Below are 19,446 nucleotides of genomic sequence, written 5' to 3' on the forward strand. Positions count from 1 at the left end.
CTGCATATCAGTTGGGGAAGCAGGAACCCGGAAGGGAATTCCAAAGTCTAGCAGTTCTGGGGCAAAACTATTAAAGTAGAAGGTTTTCTTATATCTGGGGATCTCTACTGTGTAGGGGTGGGACTTTGCTGCTTCTCGGGGGTGGGGTGTACTAGTATCCACCATTAAAATACTTGTAAAACAGGCAGAGGGATGCAACATTTTTTCAATGAAACAGAGGCTGAAGCTTAGATGACAGTTCAAGACCTATCAAGTTGGCGACTCTCTTTTGAACCCTGTCCAGAAGTGAAAGACTATTAGCAGATGCACCAGCCCAAATGTGACAACAATACTCCATACATGAGCAATGGTGATTTTATAGAGGTACAGGATTCTTTCAGGTCTAAGTAACTTTCTAGCATGGTAGAGAGAGCCCACCTTCTTCGCTTCACTTGAGTGAAACCTTATCAACTTATTTATCTATTGCTATCAGATAAGGCTGACATAACTGTGGAAATACTTCATATAATATGAAAAAGTAAGTCTCACTTTGGGCGATCCCTATGTTGTCAAGTGGAGGTATGCCGTCTCATGACTTGTGTTCTTAATGATAATGGCAACGAAATTACAAATGTTCACCCAGCAAGCGACATTCAAATAAAACAATAAAATAGTAATAAAAAGATTTCTATGGTTTGTTTTTGGAGGAGAGTGGCAGAAATTTTGAAAAAGTTAGTATTGCACTGGGTTGAGTAAAACTGTAACATTGTGTGGGAGAGTTCCGTGATCCTTACGAGATGGCCCAAAATCTTATTGACACGTAAGTAGTTGATCTAACATCTGAGTACTAATATAGTGACAAGCAACTGTTAATAGATAATGGTTGGACATTGAGAAATTTGTGCTAGTTCTCCTGGTCTCAGGATTCGTTTATGGCTACACAAATAACAACACTCGGAACCCATTGTGCCACATCGCAATGTGGTAGATTGTCCATTCATTTCTGTTTTAAGCATTTGCCGATTTTTGTCTGTCTTTAATTGTGAGTTTCATTTGGTTTTTTGTTTGTTTGATTTTTAGAATGGTATTTTGAGTTTGGTTTTGTGATCCCGGGCTCTACAAATACTTGGCAGTCAACAATTGAAGCTGCTGCTGAAAACCAAATGATGCCAGCTAATCTTCTCAAGTAAGTTTCTCTTGTGAGTTGTTGATTGCTAATTTGCATTATTTGAATTATCCGGAATATTATTTATTTACTTTTTTTTTTGTATAATTTTTACAAAGGAATTGTGGCGTGATACCTGGCCTTGGTAGGGCCATTTTTGACAATGATAGCATCTTTGGATTTGGCCAAGATCCACACGAACATTTAATATAAATTTGATATAAAAGTCATGTTTTTGAGTAGTAAATGATACATATGGAACATTCATAATAAAAACGCAAATAAATGAAGCATTGAGAAAAGAAGGATCATCAGTTAACAAGTACGGACTAAAAACACGAGCAGTTTTGTAAATGATGAAATTGAGAAAAAACAAAATTTTATAACAAAACATTTTTATGCAAGAGATAAGAATATAAAAGTTATTTTCAGTCATTTATACAAACTTGTTTGATGAAGAAAGCTGAGTTAGTCACAAGACTTAGAAATGTGTCGGTTCATAATTCGAATCTGCATTCGTATTATTTGGATTCACCGAATTAGTTCTTGTCTTCAGTGTGATTTTCACACCCTTTCGGTTAATGTAGCCTCCAACCTTCTTTGGGTGTATCTTGTCGAACTTGGGAGTTTGGACGGAATTTTGAGCCGAACTCTTTATTTACATCACGGGTGTAGTGTGCTCTTGTTCCGTCAGCCATAACTGGATAGAAGTCGTAAGTAATTTGCAATTGTATTTTTCGGTCGCCCACACTGAGGATTGAACCTTCAGGAGGATATCACTTTTTACAATTGATTTTTCCAAGTATTCTAACCACTGCGCCACGGACCCGTCCAATTCTCGAGTTCGACAGAAACATTCCCAAGTTTAACATGCTACACCTGAAGAAGGTCAGAGGTTACATCAACCGAAACGTTGTGAAAATCACACTCCAGATGAGAACAGAATAATCCAAATAATACGAATAACCAATCCTCATCTCAAAAATTCAGAAACATGAATATGCATGTATAATACATATCTGTGAATATTTGCCAACGTGGCTCTGTGTGTGTGTGAGAAAGTAGGTAGTAATTCTTTTCTGTTTGCCTGACTCATGCTAGTGTGTAAGATTATGTGCACAGGATGGAGAAAGCTTGAATGCACATCATTGAGTCTTTTCAGGATTCCTGTTGAAGGTGCGGCCGGCTTCAGAATTCTAGAAAAAACTGATGTTGTTGAGCAGGTCTTTTAGGAATTTCTAAGTTCACACTGGCTTGTTATTTTTACATGTATGTGTTAGTTTTTTAAGCTTTGAACAGGTTTTCATTGGTTGAAAATACTTTAAATTAACACCTTCCCATGAATACTTCCTTGCTTTGAGGAGTGAGGAGGAAAGCAAATTTCAATGAATCAGGGAAAGAAAGAGTGTAGCAATTATAGTCATTTGCTTTTTAGCATTCGTAGGAATCACTTTGCAATTCCGTCGCCACAGAGTCATCACTTTATTATTTTCATGTTTCTTCAGATGTACTTTTTCAAACTTGGGGATCTTTACATCAAATTCAGAAACCTTTATGGAATCTCAAACAGAACTCCTTATTTAATCCATGGAAGTAGATTGTTCTTGCTATGTCAGCCATAATTGAGTAGAAGTATTATGTTATTCATGGTTATTATTAAGTATTGAATTCTGAACAAGAATGCAAAAATTTATTTCCTATCAATTTTAGTCATTTTGATAATCAATCTTACCAATATTTTATTTTGGATTCGTATAATTATAGAAGACTAGCAGGGGTACCCGGCGTTGCCCGGGTATGGAGAGGTTTTATGGTAATGGTATTGATCAACGGAACCCTAAAAAAAAAAATGTTTCAAAACCCCCTAAAAAAATGAAAATAGCAGTGAGTACTTGTGCGAGCGAAAAAAAAAAAAAATAAAAATAAAAAATAACTGATTAACAGAGCCCTAAAAAAAAAAATTATTCAAACCTCTCTCAGAAAAATGAAAATAGTGAGTACCCAAACGAGTGCCAAAAAAAAAATTACTAAACTAACAGGTATGCTCAAACCTGTAATGTTAAGAGGAAAAGGAAGTGGAAAAAAAAGCGAACAGTTTAGTCGCCATGGACACCGTGACATACAGCGTCGCTGCTGTTCAAATTAAGCTTAGTCATTACAAGGCGTATGATGACTTTGCAAAAATGTCAACAAAAAAACTGACCCTTTTTTGTAAAAAACGGCCCAATTGACGGTGAAAGACTTAATGTTTTGAGCCAATTTTCGGATATTTGTCGTCAGAGAGTCCAAGCTTTCAAATGATACCTATTTTGTCAGTGTTAGTTGCGTGTGTTGAAAGTTTTTGGTAGACATACAAACACACACACACATTTTGCCTTCTATATATATAAAAGGCAAAATGGATGCAAGCGTTTGTGTGTGTCTGCGAAAGGCTTTTCAGATGGGGTTCCGCTGTAGGTTAAATTCCACAAGAAGTTTTCTTATACTTCCGAGATCATAATATCCTAGATTCGCAAATAGACACTCTGTAACCCCACATGTGGGTCCCTCGTCAGATCGCCGACTCCCAACCTTGTGTACCATGGATTTTTTGTTCATGGCCGGATCGTCATTTTCTCGCTGGCGACTGTCAGTAGGGACACACGCGTGGTTTAACAAAAGTACAAATATGAACAAAGAAAGGAAAACCACAAACGCCAACGTTCACATATAAATTGACTGTTGGACTTGTGAGTGTGTGTGTGTCTTCTCTCCATTCTATTGATGTTACATTCGTCTATCTCTGTTTCACAGTCAACTCTAAAATTGTCCACAACTCTATTTCACAGTCAACTCTATAACTGTTCAACTGTAGTCGTTATCAACTCCCATCCGCCGTCAAAGGTATGTCCAACTTCCATCCGCCCTCTAGCGCATCTAGATCCCAACTTCCTGTCTCCTCTGTCTTGGTCTATCAGGTCGCCCACCCCACCCTGGCTACCGGAAGCTGCCCTTCCCTGTTTTATCAGTAGGTTTCTATTGTTATGGTTGATTGTAGGATATTTCCGATTTCTTTGTTTATTCTAAGCTATTTCCTCTTCCTTTGTCTATTCCTCACCCCCTCTCAGCACTTAGTGACTCAAATCCACCCCAAGGGCCACTTTATAGTATCATAACTGTTCTTTCCTTTTTTTTTTTTTTTTTTTTTTCTTTTTTGATCGAGTTAAACAAAAATTCCCACTGTGCTGTCTCGTCTCGAGTGTTTATCTTTTTAGTATAATAAAGCAAAAGTATTTGAATGCAAATGACAGAAAGCAGGAAGCTTACCTAGCTCCCAGCCAGATTTAAAAGCAACGTTCATTTCTGCACATGCGTGGCGACTCCTATAATTCTTAAGTTAATTACCAACTCATTGAATTCGCTATCCTCTTTGGCATGAAAAACTAATTACCCACCTCTCTCTATCTTTTTTTTTTTTTTTTTTAACCATATGAAAGCCATTCTTAACATTGTTTCGTCCTCGTGCCAATATCCTCCACCTGGGCAACGCTGGGTACTCCGTGCTAGTTTATATATATATGAATGAGTTTTAATTTCACATTTGGAACTATTTTTTCCATACTTAATAAATTCAATGTTTCTTTTTGTTTTAAATAAAATGTCTTTTTTTTTTTTTACTTTCTTGTACATAAATAAATTGTTTTCTCTTTTTTGCTTTCAGTGGTAACGTTGTCATAGAAACCTGTTTCTTTGATGGTGGATTATTAGTCAGTACATCTAAAGTGCGCATATTTTATGTTTGAACTGTTGCACCTGCTATGACAATGCCACCTGCTGATTTGCTTTCATAACCAGCATTGAAGGACAGAAGGAATAATGCCCATAAAAGAAGAAAAGAAAAATGGCAGACGTGTACAACATTACCCACACCACCTTTTTTATTACCATTTTTTTTTCTTTTTCATTCTTTGGCATACCATCATTTAAAAAAACCACATTTTCAGATTATTAAAAGAAATTTTGTTTTTTTAAATTAACTGTTCAATTTTTAGCAACGTTGAACCTAAAATAATCCTTCAACTTTTTTTCCAACCTGTGTTGAGCAAAAAGATGTTTTCTCAAAATTTTGAGTATTAAACTTTTGTAATAATCTGAGACTTTGATAAATTTGGAGACTAGACAAACCTGTGACCCGTTGGGTCACAACCACTGTCACTATTTGTTGCACTTAGATTATATTTAAAAATTTATGAATTGCATCTTTTTAGGTATTTTTCTTGCATAACTAAAAATTTTTTTTTTTTACTTATGTATTAAGGCCAAAAGCTAAGTAAGGATAAGGATAAATGGAATAGATGGATTATTAGTTGAATGATAAAGAATATGAGATGATTGAAAATGATGAATGAAATGAGTATGGTATTTGGTGATGTTTCGATTTGGCGATGTCATACAAGAAAGTAATTGTGTGGTAGTATGTTTTTACTTTATTATTCTTTATGAAAGTATTATTATTTTTTATTCTTATATGAAAGCATTATTATTTATTAGTCTTATATGAAAGCATCATTATTTATTAGTCTTATATGAAAGCATCATTATTTATTAGTCTTATATGAAAGCATTATTATTTATTAGTCTTATATGAAAGCATTATTATTTATTAGTCTTATATGAAAATATTATTATTTATTAGTCTTATATGAAAATATTATTTATTAGTCTTATAATAAATCATTATTTATTAGTCTTATATGAAAGCATTATTATTTATTAGTCTTATATGAAAATATTATTATTTATTAGTCTTATATGAAAATATTATTATTTATTAGTCTTATATGAAAGTATTATTTATTAGTCTTATATGAAATCATTATTTATTAGTCTTATATGAAAGCATTATTATTTATTAGTCTTATATGAAAATATTATCATTTATTAAGTCTTATATGAATGTTATTATTTCTTATTCTTATATGAAAGTATTATGATTTATTAGTCTTATATGAAAGTATGGGGGGGGGGCTTTGTCCAGGTGTAAAATACGATATTAAAATATGATATTTTAATTTGCCCAGATTTTGTATATATTATTATAAAGTCGTGATTTCAAAAGTAAAAAAAAAAAGTATTTGACTACCATCAGTTAGAATCAAAACCTAGAGCAAAACTGTAGCATTCGAAGCTGATGACTTTACCAATGTGACATGCATATGAATTAAATAAAAATAAACTGAGTGGACAAAATGTATGACGATTTATTTTTCAATTTTGACCCCTTAAAAATCATTTTAACCGGCTAAAGACCCATAAAAGAACAATCCATAAAAAATCCAATCATTTGAGGCCCCTTTTAGTTTCTGAGGACATAGTTTGAAAATATGGAGGCAGACAGAAAGACATAAAACCTTTTATATATTAGATTATTATTTATTAGTCTTATATGAAAGTATTATTTTATTATTTATTAGTCTTATATGAAAGTATTATTATTATGTTAAAAACGTCTCGGTTCTTCTACTTTACATGCATGTTTGCAGCGTGTGCAGAGTTATGTACTTAAATTAGATGACGACACTGACAAAAAGATGGTCACTTTTTTTTTTGTAAATGTTCAGTGACATTAAAAATTTTGATCATTGAATCAACTTAGTGACTAGGGGCTGAAAAAATACATCGATAGCTGAGTTGTTCAATGAATAATAAATTATACCTAATTAAAATAATTTTTAAAACAAAATTTTTGTTTTAAAATATAACGCAATCCCAGAACAAAGGTGTATATTTTAGCATGTATTTTACTTTGTTAAAGTATATGTGGAAAAAACCATAAGTAAATGTTGGTTAACTCTCATCAATAATGATAATTCGAAAAAAATAGAGGGTGAAGAAATCCTCAAGAAATAGTAACACCACGTGGTAAAAAACCATATTTTCAGATTATTAAAAGAAATTTTTTTTTTTTTTAATTGTTCAATTTTTGGATCAGGTGAATCAGAAAGAGAAAAATGGAAACTCTACCAAAAATTGAACAACTTATTTTATTGTGTACTTGAAAATTTATTTCTTACTTTAGTAATAAAACAATTAAGGTGGTCAGTTAAGTGTCCTATACATTCCAAATAATTATAAGAAAAAATAAAGCCAAGGAAAGTCGTCATTATCCTCATCATTATGGCTTTGAACGTTAACAAGCTATCTTCTTTTTTTACCTCTGATGTTATATAATTTTTCTAGCTTTTGCGAGTTTTACAGATTCTGTCTGACTAACATCATGTGTGCAAAATGAGACTCTAAAACTATATGAAATTTGAGGCCCTTCTCTAAAAAATTGTGGGTAAAAAAATTGTCTAAAATTCTACATTATTTAAGATTACAAAATGTTCCTTTTGTTGAATAGTGGGTTTACATTTCGGAGACATATAACGGCATATATGACGAGGAAGAGGACAATTACTTCAGTTTTTTATTTGTAGTAGAAGGGATATAGATGTGAGAGTGGACTGTTATTTTTAACACAGAGAAGAGATACATTATTGATGATGGGGACAGACAGTTACACTTTTAGAGAGTGTTTCATACAAAAATCATTTACAAAGACGATAGACAAAATCACATTACCTTTCAGTGGATAACAAACGAAGACAAAAAATTCACAAATAACATGATCTTTATTCATTCCAGCTGAATGAGATGATCAGGGATTTGATTGCCTTGCAAAATTACATTTTTTTTGTCTCCTTTTCTGTCTTGCTTCCAAAAGGGATTAGCTAACTCAACTCTCCTGAGTCTGTCTCTTAGCTGTGACTCCCAGCTGTGTCTTTCAACTTTGACTGATTTCGAACCCTCTTAACTGAATATGTTGAATTTATCTTTCTTTGTGACGTCAGAACGTGCTCAGACATGTGAATGTTTTTTCACATGAGTTTTACATATTACATGTCTCCAACACGTTTTTTGGCAACACAAAGAAAATTCTTAAATTTAATTTTCATTGTCCTAACTCTGACCTCTAGTTGTATTGTTACTCTAGCACAATCGACAATGTTCCACATTCCTATGATTGCATCTAAATTGCAATATGTATTCTTTTAAACTTTTCATTACTGAGTTCGATTCCAACATTTTCCTTAAATAAATATTATTTTCAATCTTATTAACTTTGTTTTGTTAATTACCAGGATCTGTACCCTTCCATATACAACATTAGTTTCGCATCTCATCTTCTGTTTACTTCCAATTCGACAGACAGATAACAGGTAATTTCTCATCTATATAACACTTTTAACGCTCAATTAACTCATTCCATTTTGTAACTATTACCATTAACAATTGACAAGTATTCAGTTCTTGAAAATAAAAAAAATAATCCATTTTTTTATTTAAAACATTGCTTCTTGTCCAGAATTCCTGCTATATTAAAAATTCAAGAAAAACCTGTAACAAAACGAAAATATCATATTCCAAAAACCATGTAAAACGAGTAATTAGGTTTTACTTTTATGAAAAAAATTCTTTTGAATATTGGAGGGGTGTATGTCTTGCCTACCATTTTGAAAATAATCTCAAAAAAAAACAAGGAAGATAAGTCAACAATGATTCAAAACTTGCAAAATTTATGTTGCAATGCCTACAAATTCCCATTAATTTCTTAAAAATGTTTCTTATAAAAATAAAAGTATTTGATCAATTTACGTGATTTTTGGAATATCAATATTTTTGTGATATCATAGAAATTATTCTTTCTTTCTTTTTGGTTTTTATTATAAGAGTAATTCTTGGCAAGAGGCAAAACATTTTTTCCAATGATCATTGTTTTTATCAAACAATGGAAGAAGCACTTTCTAAACATGCATAAGCGACACTTTGACTCTTCTATTTTGCTGTTTGCTATTTTTTGTTTCCATTCTTCTTGCATGCTTAGAAATAATATGTTTACTTCTATATTAACATAATTAGTAGTAGTATTATTCTTTATTTAGTGTACTTATCTCTAGAAATAAAACAGATGTATGTGCATTTGAAAATATTTAACCGATGAACTGTTCATTTCAACTTGGCAACATTCTTCTTTTACTTGTGGTTTAATTTTAAATCTTGTCTATCTGTCAATAACTCAAGTGGTAGGGAACTCGGCTGGGGCGCTAAATGTTTTTGTTTCAATTCTAGTTGATAGCACTAAAGTCATTTTTATGATATTCAATAGAGAATTGGCTCTGTAATAATAGATACGAAATCTTCATAAAATATATTTAAGAATATTTTATGACCGGGCAAGGTCGGGCACCCTTTGCTAGTGTAGAATAAGGATAGTGCTATCATCAGAATTTTCTGGGTAGTTTACGCAAACTGCTGGAAAGTACTGAAACACCAAGTCAATGAAATTGTGGTAGCCAAACAAAAAAGAAAAAAAAAAAACATAAAAATATCATTAAGAAAACATTTGTTTTCCTTCATTAATTATTTATTAAAAAATTTAATTAACAAATGATTTCAGCAAAAAAAATCAATTAGAATTTTCTATCAGTTTTTTTATCAAAATAAAAATAGTTAATGTTTTATTTTTGTTGATTTGGATATAAATTGTCAGTGTTTCATAAAAAATAATCGATTAATTATTGCATTTTCATCAGAATAACAAAAAGAATTATTTTTTTCATTTTTCAATTAATTTTTCATTGAATTGTTTTTGTAATAACAAAAATATTTTTGTTTATTTAAAAAAAATTGGTCAGCGTTTGTGCAAAAAAAAAAATTAAACTTTTGTTTGGTATTTTATGTTAGCTGTCCTGATAATAGCACAATTCTTATTCTGTATAAGTACCTTATCTTTATATTGTATTGATTTGACTATTGTTCTTATCTTGAGTGTTATTAGTGCGATATTTTGGTTGGATTTTCCTTCAACCTTCATCAGACATGTCGGTTGTTGTTTGGAAAAGAAAGGAGAAACAACAACCGACATGCCTGTTGAAGGTCGAAGGACAATCTGACCGAAACTTTGCACAAAAAACACTCAAGATGAGAACAATAGTCCGATCAATACAAGTAATCTAAACAATCAGCCCTCATCTAAAAAATTCAGAACTTTAATACTTTATCTCTACTTATATATAAAAGGCACTTTGTGTGTTTTCTATGGATTCTGAAATTGCTGGGCCATTTTTTTTTTTTTTTTTCTCACAAATGTACTTTGTGTCTGGGATTGTTTTTAGGTAGGTTTTGGTATCAGAATGCCTCCAATAAGTACCAAAAATCAATGATAAAAAAAATCTGAATAAAGAAGGAACAGTCAGATTTTGACTAAAGTGAACACCCTTATACAGTCTAACGTCAGAAGTGCATTTGAAGAGTTTTCTCACTACACAAGCAGAAAAGTCCGGTGTATAAAATCAACAGTAGGTTCTTCGATAAGACAAGGGCTTTTCTAATTAAAACTAATTTGCAATTTATTTAGCAAATCACCAATTTCAGTCTATTACTCTCACCCTCTCTCATTGTATGTTCAGTGACACATTCTTTTTATTTTATGCTGTATCTATCCCTCTCACTTCCATCATTCTCTCTCTGCTTAATAATGGCCAAAAGTAATAAAGAAAGGAAATGATATAAAAATCGGAATTGTCCATTATAAACAAAAGGGAATATCACCACAAGGAGTAATATTATTAAATTCATAACTGTAGAGAGTTAGCGAACAAAAAGAGACTAATTTTGGATTTTATCTTTTTCATTTTAAAAATATAATTCTCATTTAGAAATCAACCTAATTAAAAAAAAAAATATATATAGGCAAATCTTTTTGTGGTGTATGTATCCATCACAGTACGAAGATGTCATGTTCCAAAAATCACATACATTGATCAAGTAGTTTTATTTTTAACTAAGATCAAATTTATGAGTAAGCAAAAAGGGATTGTCCAATATCACCACCTTGGAATAATAAAGACATGGGCAGATAAGTCCACAATAATTCGAACTTGCGAAATCGGCCTTGTAATGCTACTAGTTTTATATTAATTGCCTTGAATCATTTAAAAATATTTTTTATAAAAATAAAACTACTGGATCAATTTATATGATTTTTGGAATATGACATTTCCATTCCCTAACAGGTACATACATCATAAATATTTTTCCGTAGTTTTTTTTTTTTTTTTTTAATTAGGTTGAATCTATACTCCTGTAATTTCTTTTTTTTTTTTTTTTTGTATTGATACTCATTAAAAACTTTTTTTCTATTTATTTAAAAAGAAAATTCAACTTTGTTATACATGGGTTATGGAATGGCATTCACTATCAAAAGATGTAGCTAATTTGCATATTCTTTTAAACATTCATTTTAATTAATTCCCTAGTAGTTTTTCAGTTTTCTTATGGGATGATCATCTTTAGTTAACTATTACGTGTAATTATATTCATGTAGATATTCTACATGATTTATATTTGCGTAAAAAGGTTATAGTAAACACAAAACTCTTTCTATATATATATATATTTATGTATGCATATATATATATTGTTTAAAAATTTTGTCTAACAAACTCCTACCGTTTTTTGTCTAGACATGAAACTTCATATATAAGGTATTTGAACGCATGCAAAACTTTATATTTGGGTTTTAGCTGGGGGAAATCAGTACAAAAGTGAAAATCAAAAAACTGGAATTTTCCAAGTGAAGATCGAACGAAGGCATTATGAATATGCATGCATAACGTAATAGCAATTAGTTCATGTTTTAATTTTTAGCCTTGCAGCAAATATGTCTTCATAGCTCAAGCATTAACAGCAGGGGAAAAAGTAAATAGTAAGGTAAACGTTTTGGTTTCGATTCTCGGTAATGGCACCAAAGTCATTTTTTTAATTTTTTTTTTAACTTTTTAAATCGTTACTATATATTGAGTCCAATATAATATGATAATAAATACGAAACCTGCATTAATCAAAATATCATATTTAAGTGTATTTTATGACCGGGTAATGTCAGGCGGTTTGCTAGTTCTAAACAAAAACCAAAAATTGAATTGGCTTTGCAAACTTAATTTTTCCTCCATTTAAAAAATCTAACCAGAGCTCAGTGAATGATTCAACATTTTTATCTTGTGTGTAAGCACGCTTCATCTCAATTTACTATTTGGCTTTTTCTTGGCACGTTTCACTAATTTTAATATTTGCAATCTACAAAATTTTCTTTAATGTCAAATTGAAAGTTTTCAATTTAAAAAAAAAAAAAAAAGCCATACTCACAAAATCCATTTCTCTGAGCTAGTTTAAAAAAACTCCCACCATTTTGGCCTAACCCACGAAATCTCTGGAACTCCTCCTGATTATAAAACCAATTTAAACCATCTGACTGCTTGAAAACGCTTTTTGTGTCTGCCCCTTAAGGGGTGATCACGTGTTGCCTTTTCTCTCCACCACCTTTAAAAGGCGTTACTTTTGCTGATTCTTAGTCATCTTCCTAAAGGAAAGAATTTCGATGGTCAGCTATTTCAATTTCAAACTCTAATGAATAGAGTTATTTTTTATTTACCATTTTTTTCAATTTTGCTAACGAATATAATATTTTTTTTTTTTTTTTTTTTCCTGAAATGTTTTGGAGTTTTTGGAATGAGAATTCAAATAATTTGGACTATTATTCTCATCTTGGTCGTTAGTTTCGTGTTTCAATTGACTGTAACCTCCTACCTTTGTTACGTTCATTTTTTCAAACTGGAGAGTTTTTGTCAAACTCGAGAATCCATACAGAATTTCAAGCTGAACCTTTTGTTTAATCCACGAGGGTAGATTTTTCTCATTTTCTCAGTCAGGTAAAAGTGTTAATTGCTTCATATTACAACATTTCTTTGCAATCATAGCTGATGGAACTTGATCATTGAAAGCAGTTATTAGTAATCAGTTCTAAGTGACAGTCTTCTGAAGGTTGAAGGTTCCATCCTTACTAAAGGCGATAATAAAGAACGATATAAGTAACACTTTTACCCAATGGTTAATGGAACAAGAACAATCTACCATTCTAAGTTAAAAAGTTTAGTTCAAAATTCTGTATGTATATATATATATATATATATATATATATTAAGGGAAGTGGTGTTTGATCAACACTGCTGGGGAGCCATGAGTTAACATACGGTTTTGTTTTTAAATCCCCAAAACAGTGTTTCATGGTAAACAACTGATGATTCCTTTAAGAACTTTGGCACTATTGTTTATTCATTTAAGTAAAAAAAAACTATGCAGCTATGCAGGAAATTGATTTAATGATAAAATAATTTTCCAACAAAGACAGAAACTTCCAAGACTATATCTGAGTTTCATTCCAATAATCAAAAAAAAACAAAAATTAATCTACACTCATGATTTTTTTTATTAGTAATTTTTTTAGTAAATGTAAGTGAATGTCTATGTATTCTTTTTTCTATAAGTGTCTTACATGTGTTTCATTACGCACATAAGTTGAGTGATAGCATCATCAGTTATCAGACATTAAAGACGGTCACATGTAAAAGATTAAAAAAAATGCTTAAAGGAAAGAACTTAATTTCTGAAAATTTAATAACATTTACTAAAAAGTGATATCTGAGGAATATTTCTGCATTCATATAAAAACTGTACATATTACTGGTAAAATAGTTAACATTAACACATTAACAATCATCCTTCTACTCAGTGATGGCTCACAGAACAAGAACAATCTACTGTAGTTCATAAAAAACGTTCAGTGCAAAATACTGCATAAATCCCCAAGTAGGATGCAAAGATTCCCGACCTTGAAAAGAAGGTTATTTCGACAGAAACATTGTAAAAGTAAGATTATAAGAATATTAGTGCAATTAATTTTAATGCAAATTGTGAAACGGTTGATTATTTTGTTTGAAGACAAACTTTGTTGTCATAATGATTTGTGAACTTGGTTAGTTGTTTTTAACAATGGCAGGAAAAAAAACAGCTTGAAACCGTAGTAGTGCAATGAAGTGCAAATTGTTGCTTTCGTGAATGTGTAGCATCTGGTATCGACTGTGGACAAACTGTTCTATTTCTCTAATTTGCAATATATTTAATTTTTGCAATATTTTTAATTTATATTTTTAAATATATTTAATTTTTGCAATATTTTTAATTTATATTTTTAAATATATTTAATTTTTGCAATATTTTTAATTTATATTTTTAAATATATTTAATTTTTGCAATATTTTTAATTTATATTTTTAAATATATTTAATTTTTGCAATATTTTTAATTTATATTTTTAAATATATTTAATTTTTGCAATATTTTTAATTTATATTTTTAAATATATTTAATTTTTGCAATATTTTTAATTTATATTTTTAAATATATTTAATTTTTGCAATATTTTTAATTTATATTTTTAAATATATTTAATTTTTGCAATATTTTTAATTTATATTTTTAAATATATTTAATTTTTGCAATATTTTTAATTTATATTTTTAAATATATTTAATTTTTGCAATATTTTTAATTTATATTTTTAAATATATTTAATTTTTGCAATATTTTTAATTTATATTTTTAAATATATTTAATTTTTGCAATATTTTTAATTTATATTTTTAAATATATTTAATTTTTGCAATATTTTTAATTTATATTTTTAAATATATTTAATTTTTGCAATATTTTTAATTTATATTTTTAAATATATTTAATTTTTGCAATATTTTTAATTTATATTTTTAAATATATTTAATTTTTGCAATATTTTTAATTTATATTTTTAAATATATTTAATTTTTGCAATATTTTTAATTTATATTTTTAAATATATTTAATTTTTGCAATATTTTTAATTTATATTTTTAAATATATTTAATTTTTGCAATATTTTTAATTTATATTTTTAAATATATTTAATTTTTGCAATATTTTTAATTTATATTTTTAAATATATTTAATTTTTGCAATATTTTTAATTTATATTTTTAAATATATTTAATTTTTGCAATATTTTTAATTTATATTTTTAAATATATTTAATTTTTGCAATATTTTTAATTTATATTTTTAAATATATTTAATTTTTGCAATATTTTTAATTTATATTTTGAAATATATTTAATTTTTGCAATATTTTTAATTTATATTTTTAAATATATTTAATTTTTGCAATATTTTTAATTTATATTTTTAAATATATTTAATTTTTGCAATATTTTTAATTTATATTTTTAAATATATTTAATTTTTGCAATATTTTTAATTTATATTTTTAAATATATTTAATTTTTGCAATATTTTTAATTTATATTTTTAAATATATTTAATTTTTGCAATATTTTTAATTTATATTTTTAAATATATTTAATTTTTGCAATATTTTTAATTTATATTTTTAAATATATTTAATTTTTGCAATATTTTTAATTTATATTTTTAAATATATTTAATTTTTGCAATATTTTTAATTTATATTTTTAAATATATTTAATTTTTGCAATATTTTTAATTTATATTTTTAAATATATTTAATTTTTGCAATATTTTTAATTTATATTTTTAAATATATTTAATTTTTGCAATATTTTTAATTTATATTTTTAAATATATTTAATTTTTGCAATATTTTTAATTTATATTTTGAAATATATTTAATTTTTGCAATATTTTTAATTTATATTTTTAAATATATTTAATTTTTGCAATATTTTTAATTTATATTTTGAAATATATTTATCATAAAATCTTTTTCAATGCATTTCTATTTCTTCATTAAACGATTTTTTTTTTTTTTTTTGCTGCATTTATCCTCATTCTCATTTATTTTTTTCTAGATGATCAACCTTAAAAATACATTCCAAACATAAGCATATCAGATTGAAAAACAGTTTTATTATTACATTTAGTCCTTTTTTATTTTTTTTATTGCAAAAAAAAAAAAAAAAAAACGTTAGACATCAAAATTTGCATGGAAATCATACTCTACTCTACAATAAGACAAATTTATTTGTGTGTGTATATATATTATATAATATATATATATATATATATATGATTTCTTTTATTCAATTAAGATACACAAAATTGCCACAAGTAGTTACAACATTTAAATGACTAACCTCGAATAAGAACAGGTCTCTTGTCACTTGACGATGTCTTTTAAGACTGAAACAGTAAATTTATTGTAGTGACTTATGGTAATTTTGTGTACCCAAATTAAATAAAATAATAACCTGCTCTTTTTATTGTGCACTATTAACAATGCTGTTGAAATTCAATGGTTTTTACTTTTGGATGTCAACTTGGAATATATAGTAGTGTTGGGACGATTAATTGGAATCGGGAATCGGAAAAATCAGAACATTTGAGGGTATCAGAATCGAAAAAACAATTGTGCCTATTGTCCAATGCCAAAACGATTCTTTTGTCTTTTTTACTTGATTTTGTTTCAAGCAAAGCCTTCCATTGCTGGTAATAATAAAACAGTAAAAAATTTTATTGATTTTAAACAACCAGTAAAACTAAACTCAAGAGAACATCCCTCCATAAATGTATTTTTACGTTTAAGAAAATATCTGCACATTTGACACATGTTTTACAAAAACTGGGGGCAAATAACAAATCTATAGTTAAATATTTAAAGATTTGTACAGAATCAGAATCGGTAATTGTATTGGAATCGGGAATTTAGTATGGAATCAGAAAAAATATTAGAATCGTCCCATCACTAATATATATATATTATATATCCCAATTATGAATGGAAAACTGTTTGTTTGTTTTTTTAATATTCATAGTTAAAAGTAAAAGGTAGTTCAATTAAAAAAAAAAAAAAAAAAAAAGGAGCAGCTGACCAGTTTGCCCTGACTTAACTGGAGCTGTATTGAGGGATTTTTTTATAGGGACAACAAAAAGTTTTAGATATACATAGTTCCATTCATTAACAAAAAAATTTTAGATATACATAGTTCCATTCATTACTACAGATTAAAGGTTCATTCATTTACAAAAAATTTTAGATATACATAGTTTCATTCATTACTACAGATTAAAGGTTCATTCATTAACAAAAAAAGTCCTTCATATACATTAATAAAAAATTTGGAGATTTTGAAAGCATTTTTTTTTTCTCCAAAATGTTAAATATCTTTAAAATGAGAACAATTTTATTTGCTAACATAAAATTTGTCGAAAGAGCAATTTGCATTTCACATAAACGCCTGTTGAAATATGCAAAGACTCGTTTTATAAGCATGACCTGATTTATGTACAACCTTTTCACAATTTTGTTCACACTTGGCCAACTTTTAAATAAATATTAATTTAAACTTTTTTAATCAAAAATTTTTCAGATAAGAATTTATAATTTTTATTTTGACTGATATTCTCAACTTGGCTGTTATTTTTACAATGTTTTGGTTGATGTGATTTTTGACCTTTGTTGTGCATGTCAAATTCAAAATCTGTACGGATTCTCAAACAAAATCCTTTATTTAATTCTACACGAGTATCTTGTCTTCATTCCATCAGTCATGATCAGATGGAAGCATTAAATAATTTGTAATTGTACACCCGTACTAAGGATTGAACTAAAGACTGTCACTTAAAACTAATTAGCATTATGTAACACTTTTATCCGTTGTGCCAAGTGCCCTTGAATAAAAACTTCTTAAATTTTGATAAAATGTATCAGAAGGTCAAAGGTTACATCCAACGAAATCAAGAATGAGTGCCAAGATGAGAACGGTCTGAGTAATAAAAATTAACAAGTGAAGCATGCATGGTCCCCCGTGCACAGTGAATGAGGCATAAAAAAGTAAATAAGTTCAGCATTGCCCCTCCCCCCCATTTAGCCTCAAAAGTCCCAGGGGATGTCAAATCCTTGTAAAAATGAACAAACGGTGCAGTTTTAGGCCTTAACATATGTAAATTTGAGTTCTGCACCATGCAAAAACAGAAATGACTAAGTCCATCATTTGCCCCCACCCCCACCCCCCATTTAGCTCCAAAAGTCCCCAAGGCCGTAACATATTAAAATTTGAGTTCAGCATCATGCAAAACTGCTAAATAGACGTGCACAAAAAATTTTGGACAAATATGGTTAAAATAGTCCCAAAAATGGAGTGTTTTATTAGCCCTAAAAAAGACCCTTTGGGCACACCCAATAGTTGTCACGAAGTATAGACAAACAAAATTATATAGAAATCAGTTAGTTTCAACTTTTCAGAAAGTTTTTAAAAAACCAAGGCATCAATTTTTTTTTTTTTTTTTTTTTTTTTGATAGGCACAAAGTATCAATTTTAGCCATTTTAACCTGAAAGGCACCCCTAGGGGGCAACTGGAGTTTTCCCTGGAAAATCCGTTCTGTTACTTTTTTACTTGTATCATATTTAATGTTTGTGCAAAAATTCCAAGGCATAGTTAGTGAGAAAAGTGTTGACAGAGGAACGGACAAGGGTGAATTTACAGGTCCACCCTCCTTTTGTCGGGTAACCCCAAAAATTTTTTGGAACCAAAGAGAAAAAAATAAATGGAGCTAAAACAAACAAAATACAAAAATTGAAACAAATTGTTTACAACTTTTGTAAATATCTTAAGAATTTTTGTTTTTGTTTTTTAGCACTACAAAATTTTTAAATTGCCTTTATAAGAATTAAACAATATATTTATATTTTACCACAAATATTTTTAATTAAAACCTTTTTTTTTTTTTTTTTATTGATTCCTGAATAGCTATTTTCACTTGACAACTTTTCAAAGCAATATCAAACTTAGAGGAAAATGTGCAAATACTGAAAAGGTGTTTGAAGCATTGTGTGTAGTGTGTAAGACGTTTGCTATTTGAAAGCAGCAACAAAGATGCTGCTTAATAGAAAGTCATACAAGGCAAAGAGAAATAAAACAACATTATTCCATAATTATTGATTAAATATTTACCACCACATTGGATCAAATCAAAGATGGGATGGTATTTGATTTTTTTATATTTCAAGGTAAACCTCCTTTTCAAAAGTAGAAAGCTGAAAGGATTAAGAATGTCTGATCTTCTTGTCACCTAAGTATTTGGGTGTTATTTGCACCAAAAAATCTTAAGTAGACAAAAGGGATTTCCTTTGTTAAGTTTAAGTTGTTCAATTAACCTGTTCGTCTTTTTTAGGTGGAACATTTTGACGTCATTTGAATTATTTATTTTAAATTATTTTAACATTACATTATTTCTTGGAACAATGATAAATGCAATTACCAGTAAAAAGATTGATATCAATAAATTCCTCAACAACATTATTTAGACAAAGAGAATAATGCTGCATTCATCTTGGGTAAGTTGAGCCAACTTTCTTAAATAATGAAATTTT

General features: G+C 28.6%; 1 protein-coding gene across 2 annotated transcripts in view; it reads left to right on the forward strand.

Annotated features, from left to right (window-relative positions):
* Positions 1–8,282, forward strand: part of LOC145269277 (retinal rod rhodopsin-sensitive cGMP 3',5'-cyclic phosphodiesterase subunit delta-like) — a 50,369-nt gene extending 42,087 nt beyond the window's left edge. The window contains exons 5-7 of one of the 2 annotated variants that reach the window (XM_080124959.1): positions 1,060–1,165; positions 3,973–4,027; positions 4,845–8,282. In XM_080124959.1, coding sequence (XP_079981085.1) covers positions 1,060–1,165; positions 3,973–4,027; positions 4,845–4,850 — 167 coding nt within the window. In that variant the 3' untranslated portion in view covers positions 4,851–8,282. The remainder of the gene's footprint in view (positions 1–1,059; positions 1,166–3,972; positions 4,028–4,844) is intronic. The other variant, XM_080124958.1, reaches the window with a different exon arrangement.
* Positions 8,283–19,446: the final 11,164 nt, after the last annotated feature.

Source organism: Euprymna scolopes, chromosome 45 (genome assembly GCF_053919585.1).
Source record: "Euprymna scolopes isolate OS-2025 chromosome 45, ASM5391958v1, whole genome shotgun sequence".
In the NCBI taxonomy this organism is placed as follows: domain Eukaryota; kingdom Metazoa; phylum Mollusca; class Cephalopoda; order Sepiida; family Sepiolidae; genus Euprymna; species Euprymna scolopes.